Below are 6,626 nucleotides of genomic sequence, written 5' to 3' on the forward strand. Positions count from 1 at the left end.
GGGGTCTGCACCAGGCAGATGGAGACAGGCGCTGATCGTTCGCACAGAAGCAGTCTGGCTCCCGCTGCCCTGCTACATGTTCTCAGCAAATTTCGGTGGCGTCTCAAATTCCTCACCCGGGGCTTTAAAAGCTTTTCGTCTCCGGCCAAGCGTGGACTGAATTCGCTCCAGCTCTTTCCAGGGGCTCGCTGGGGAACGCACGTGTGCGCTGCCGGTGCCAGGGCTGCAGGCAGGAGGGCAGCGAGGGAGAGCACGGGATGCGGCACCGCCTCGGCCCGGACTGCGGGGACACGGCGGTGGCACCGCGCCCATCTCCCCCCGCACTGAAAGCAGCAAAGCTGCGCAAAGCGGTGCTGCACCCACCGTGCGGGGCTTCTGCCCCCGACCCACAGCCACAGCCCCGCCTCGGAATGGCCCCGCGCCCCCCTCGAGCTGCAGCGTCACACCGACGGGACGCTTTGGAACGCTCTTTGAGTTTGTTGCAAACGAAAATCACCAAAAGCGTGTTGTCATCCCATCCCTACGAGACACCCCTCTAAGTTAAGTCAAAAACAAAGTTTTGCTCACTTACGGGTGAGGAATGGGTAAGAGGAAAACCAAATCAATACAGCCGGGCTGTTCCCAGCTGTAAGCTGATGGTTAAGGGACCCTTTTCTGCACGGCGCTCCCTGCACAATGCTGTTTTGAAAAGGCAAAGGAATTCACTATGGGTTCCTTCTGGACCCCGCTCATAACTCATTCTGTCATTGTTTGATACCTTTAAACACTAAGAAAGTTGTATGGGAACTGCTGAATCACGGCCTGAACCTCTGATTGACCACCTGAGGTGAGCCATGAGTCAGCCCTGGGAGCAAAAAAAAACCAAGTGAAGGCAATTCAGCTGTGCTACCGAACGGATGGAGCCTGGCTGCACCTCTCCTAGACCCCATTTAAGAGCTGACTACCAGTGGGGAAGGATCTTGGAGTCTTCTCAGTGAGCACAGGACGAGGGCAAGCTTTCCATTCATTCTTCTTTGGTGTGATCACCTGTTTAGCCTAACTTTCCTGTATATTTCTTAATTATAACATCTGTATATTCATTGATTATACAAAAGGTGGATCTTTTAATATATATATTTATATATATATTTATATATATCTACATTCACGTATATACACAATGATGCATTTAAAAGTCACTGTTTCCCCGGCGATCACAATATCAATCTCGACGTCGTTGCTTTTGAAATGATCAGGACTCGATGCTGCTGTTGAAACGTGGTGTGCTGTGGGTGAGGACACCTACGAGGCAGCGCCGGGCACTGCGGGGCTTCATGCAGGGATGCACTGCCTTCCTGCATTCCTTCTCAAGGCTCCAAAATATCAAAAATCAGATATTTTTGCAGAGTATTATGGATAAGCTGCCAGGTATTGTGCAAAGGCAACGTGAGCTCAAGAGAAGATTTGCTTTCACCTCCAATCATAAAACAAAAGCCAAAACCCCAGAAAGCCCTGACAGCGTGGTGGGATGCGAGCCACGGTGACACCAACAGGAACCACCCAGACTGTAACCCCTGCGACCCAGATGTGAATTTAGGGGATGAAGGAAGGGGCGGCAGTGGGACCAGCATCTGGTACCAATGGTGGCTGGCACCTCTGTGACGATGACGGCTGGTGGTGATGCTTGGGGCTGCTGTAAGACTGGCTCCTGCCCGCAGGGCTCTGCATCCGCTGCCCACCAGTCACTTCACCTGTGTCTTGATGAAGCCGGACTCCCTCATGCTCTCATAGTACTCAATGGCCAACGCAAAGTCAAACTCGTCGATGGCCGGCCCGTCGATGGCGATCTTCATGAGGTTGGAGAGCCCCTCGTCCTTGGTGCAGCGCGACTGGCCGCGCTTCAGCAGCTCCCGGCCCCGGCTGATCTTCTTGGCGAGCACCGAACCCAGCGGTAAGGCCAAGGCGATGGCTGCGAGGACGGCGAAGTCCGGGAAGAGCTCGTGCATCTCGGAGCTGCTGTAGACCAGCTTGACGCAGAGGTCCCTGAAGGACAGCTGGCTGAGGCTGAAGACGATCCGCTTGAAGAGGGGGAAGTCGCTCAGGGCCCTCTCGCTGACCACCACCTGGGAATACGCCTGCAGGAGGAAGTTCAGCTCGCTGACCCCATAGGCGCCAATGTCCTCCAGAGTCTGGGGGTAGCACTTGGGGTTGAAGATGGCCGAGAAGGAGCTGACGGCCTCCAGGACGCCGCTGGGGAACCTGTCCAGCAGGCTGCCCCGCACGCTCTCCAGGTAGGAGTCCTTCAGGTGCTCGAAGTGCCGCAGGTGCCCTGGGGAGCAGTTGGCCAACTGCACACCCTTGTAGTAGAGCCGGCTCTCGCCCTCCCGCTCGCCCTGCGGGTGCTCAGTCATGGCGTTGAGGAACTCCTGCAGGTTCTGGCCACTGGAGCCCTTCTGAGCCTGCAGGGTGGTGGCCGTGGCGGAGACGATGGGCTTCAGGATGGAGAGGTCGAAGTCCTCGATCTGGAAGAAGCGGCTGAGCTTCTGGAAGATGGGGAGGACGTCCAGCAGGATCTTGGTGAAGGCCACGAAGTGGAACTTCTTGAGCTCCTGGCAGAGGCCGAGGGCCACGGGCGACCGCTCCGCCTCACTTTCCAGCAGCAGCACCAGCGTGGGCCACGAGGAGTCGATGGCCTCCACGGCTGGGAAGATGGAAGTCCAGCAGATGGCCCTGGGGCTGCCGAGGTCAATCTCACAGAGGTCCAGAACGCTCCACAGCTCCTGCAGCCCGCCGCTTTCCCCCGTGGGGCTGGAGTAGAGCCTGTAGATGGCGTCCACCGTGGTCTCGTACTTCTGGAGGTACTCGATGCTGAGGCTGCTGAGGGTGGGCAGCAGGGAGCTGCCGTGGGACAGGCAGTGCATCTCGGTGAGCAGCGGGCAGAGCGAGCTGAGCGCAGTGCCGGCCCCGCTGCGCCGCTCAGCCCCCAGCGATGCGCTGTGGGCACTCAGCCAGGTGAGCTTCACGGCCGGGATGCCGAAGGCGCGCAGCACCTCACCCACTTTGCCCGTCACCGTGGCGGCCTCACCGGCCGGCAGCTCAAAGCTGCCCAGGAAGGTGGCAGAGGTCTGCCCGCTGCAGGGGGACACGGTGGTGCTGAACACGGCCAGGCTGCGGTGCTCCATTGCGTCCACCGTCTCATCCACCACCAGCCCGACAAACGGCGAGGCCTTGATGCGGTGCCGGTCCTCGTTGTGCAAGACCTTGGCCATCGCTGCCTGAGGCAGTGAAGGGTGCGCAGGGCAGGAAGGAGGGAGAGAGAAATACAAACGATCTTTAAAGGCACGCGGGAGAGGCACGGCACCTGTAGCAAAATGAGCTGCGCAGCATCCGCGCTGGGGTCTCCCCAAAGGCAACGGGAGCCCCAGCACTGAGAGCAGCCATAAGCACACGCTCGGCTCCCGCCGGCTCAAAGCACCCGAGTGTGTGCCTTCAAAGCCGAGCGTTGCCCAGAGGAATCGAAGCCCACAGTTTAAGCTGCTCACTGATTCAGACAGGGATCTTAAACTCAAGTACCTAAAAATTGCACTCAAAACCAGAGTGCAGATATCGGCAAATTGTCTTTTTTTAGGAGCCAGAGAAAGTCAGTGGGACATTGGCACTTTCAAACAGCAACTTCAAACACATGCTTGAAACCAGGGGTGACACAGCACCCTGGTCCAGATGACAGTATTTCCCTAAACTGCAGCTTAAAGCATGGGGTAACTCGCTGCCTGCAGCCCCTTGGCACAGGAGTTTGGTAAACAGCTTTCTGGTGGGAAGAGCCATGGAAGCACCCCTGCCAACATCACTTACAGACAGGCCGTGCTCCCGTGCCCCCCGCACTGCTCACAGCTCACTGGGGTTTATTTTCCCTCTGTTCCATCCAAGTGCACGGCAACAGCACCGCGACGGCCACAAGTGCTGAATCACCCTGCAGCAGCAGGTTATGTGACACTGGTGTCCGCAGACCTCAGAAGCAATTTCACTGTGATAATGCCGTGCAAGTTGTCTGTACAAGTCAACTCCCTGCTGGCAACAGCTTTCTCTTTTCTCATTTGCTGCCTGCCCTTTCCTCTGGCTGCAGCCCAAGCACAGTTCAGCTCAGCAGTGCTGGCCACAAGCAGCCCCTCAATGCCCACCCTGCTCCCACCCCACATCCTAAGGGCTCCGTGACCCTGCCTGCCCCAGGAGCCCACTGAGGCACCAGAACTCCACTTCTTCAGCTGCAGCTCCATCACTTCTGTGCTTTACAGGCAAAGCACGGTCAGGAGCAGCAATAAAACTTCACAGCATCCCTTCCTTCACTCCATTTTACCCGCTTGGTGGAAATGCCTCTGCTTTGCGGGGAGGATTTCCTTACTGCTCAAATGCTGTGAGCTGTGCTCCAGGCTGAGAAATCTAATGAGCAGATTTAGCCAATCTGCAGCCAAGTAGGGCTCTTTCTATAACTAAAAAGCCTGGCAACCCGCCAAGCTTCGCTAAAAAATTAATTTGATTTTAACAGGCATGAAGCGCTTGGAAAATTAAGAAAATCCTCTCCGGCCACTCAATCTTTTTGATCACTCAGTTTAAGGCAAAAAAAGGAAAATCCCATGTGTTCCTGTGCTGACTGAAGTCTGCACCTTCACCCTCAGAGCCGCCTGGCAGGGTCTGCATCTCTCCACGCACACATGTGGCCACGACCTTCAATGGCCCCATTGCTTTCTCTAGCCTCTCCATCCCCCGCTTTCTCACAGCAGGGAATGACACTAACTAGATGCCACATTCATAGACACAGATATTTAACACGGAGGCACTGCCTGCAGTCCGCACCAGAAGCGCTGGGGAGCAGGAGCGCTGCCTGGCTCTGCCACCCACCTCTGGGCAGAACACACGAGGAGCTCCAGCTCCCTGCACGGCCTCACGTGAAGGCTGCTTCCTGCATCCCCACTGCAAAACGCGCTTTTGGTGCCGGTGGGCAGAGCCCGCATCTGCCTCAGACCCTCCCTGTGGGAAGGAGCACGTGCTTAAGGCTCCTGCTCGTGCACACAGCACAGTGAGCCGCGGGCGATGCTCGGTGCACTCTCAGGGTGCCGCACGGCTCCCGGCACGGGCACCGAACCGCCCTGTGAGCACCGGGGGCGTGGGCGGCCCCGAACACCACGGGGATGACCCAGGAGACCCGTGCTACACACCTGCATGTCCCGGAGGCTGCCGGCGCGGTAGCGCTCGCTGTGCTCGGAGGCGAGCAGCGCCTGGCACAGGTTGAACTTCTGCAGGTCCAGCAGCGAGGAGCACTTCTCGTCCAGGATCTCCTCCTTGGCCATCCAATACACCGTGGTGAGGACGGCCACCTTGGCCGGGTTCACCTCCACCTTCAGCACCGAGCGCAGCCCCGTGTGCCCGCGGGCCTCGCAGGGCAGCTGCTCCCGATTGACGGCCAGCGCCTGGCGGTGCGCGCCCGAGGTGACGTGCCGCAGCAGCGCGTGCCGCTGGAAGTTGTCCGTGCCCACGGTGAAGGCGTTCTCTGCTTTCCCGTGTTTGTTCTTCACCAGCGCCTGCCGACACTCTATGCAAAACATGAGTTTCCTCTCATAGTCAAACTCCAGCCAGGTAAATTCTTCCTTCCAGTGCTCATTGAAATAGCGCTTACACTTTTTATTGGAATTGGAAGTTTCCCCAGCCGGCTTTTTCCCCGGAGGCACCATGCTGCTGTGGTGGGGAAACCAAAGGCTACGGCTGAACCGAGACGTGCCTTGGAGGAGCAGCCTCTACATTTAACTGGGTAAGGAAGGTCTAGTACCACTTTCCTGGTTTGACTGGAGATGAAAGAGACACAAGGGGAAAGGGATTAGGGCCCTCACAGTGCGCAAGCTTTTGGCAATTGTTTGCTCTTGCTGGAGAACCAAAGCTGGGGGGGGAGGAGGGACACAGACCTTCCATGGTGAGTCATCAGTGCAAGCCACGAAGCACTCAGCACAACTCACTGAGAAGGCCATGAGGGATTTGGTTTATTCCTACAGAACAAAACCCCTGTGGGCTGGAGCCTTTCCCGTAGCCACCACAGAAAGCACTGAGATTTGGGTGTCGGAGCCCCTGGGTGCTGCAAAACATCCTTCGTCCATTGGGCGAGGAAGGGCTGAGCTGCCTCCCGCCTGCAGTGCTGCCAGGGCTCCCAGCAGGTGCACAGAGCCCTCCACACATTCACCTGCATCACGTAGCTGCTGCTTTGCTCCCTCTGAGCCAATCATCCCTGTGCAGCACAGGGCAGCTGTGGGCAGCCGGGGGACAACTCCCAGCGCCAGGTGATCCTGTGCAAAGTTGCAGCACCACCCGCAAAGAGAATCTGCTCTGCACTCTGCTAATTAGGAAACAGAAGGGGGTTGCCACGCGGAGCCAAAGCCAGGACCTGCCTTGCTAAATGTTCCCTCTGCACTCGGCAGGGCAGGCCTGTTGGCTGCTTCCTGGCGGGGATGGCCCTGGTGGCCCCACGCAATCCCCAATATCTGCCCCAAACCAGGCAGGCACCCATCCCAGCGCCCGGGTTGCGCCGTCCCTCTGTCCAACGCTGCACCCACACACTCGGCCCAGCAACAAACTCCTCCCGTGGAAAGAGAAGCGTGCATCTC

The 6,626-nt window shown here is 57.8% G+C and overlaps 1 protein-coding gene across 1 annotated transcript; it reads right to left on the reverse strand.

The window, feature by feature from the left end:
* Window positions 1-1,085: 1,085 nt before the first annotated feature.
* On the reverse strand, window positions 1,086-6,616 carry C29H17orf113 (chromosome 29 C17orf113 homolog). Its single transcript, XM_031557072.1, has 2 exons — window positions 5,193-6,616; window positions 1,086-3,254 (listed from the first exon to the last, which is right to left on the reverse strand). The coding sequence occupies exons 1-2, from the start codon at window positions 5,703-5,705 to the stop codon at window positions 1,722-1,724; spliced, it is 2,046 nt and encodes a 681-aa protein (XP_031412932.1). The 5' UTR covers window positions 5,706-6,616; the 3' UTR covers window positions 1,086-1,721.
* Window positions 6,617-6,626: the final 10 nt, after the last annotated feature.

Source organism: Meleagris gallopavo, chromosome 29 (genome assembly GCF_000146605.3).
Source record: "Meleagris gallopavo isolate NT-WF06-2002-E0010 breed Aviagen turkey brand Nicholas breeding stock chromosome 29, Turkey_5.1, whole genome shotgun sequence".
Classification (NCBI taxonomy): Eukaryota; Metazoa; Chordata; class Aves; order Galliformes; family Phasianidae; genus Meleagris; species Meleagris gallopavo.

Bases quoted from the DNA above. Each gene is read 5' to 3' on its own strand.
- C29H17orf113 (XM_031557072.1), bottom strand. From the start codon at position 5,705: ATGGTGCCTCCGGGGAAAAAGCCGGCTGGGGAAACTTCCAATTCCAAT. The intron at 3,255-5,192 runs GTGTGTAGCACG...TCACTGCCTCAG, and splicing joins GCAGCCTCCGGGACATGCAG to GCAGCGATGGCCAAGGTCTT.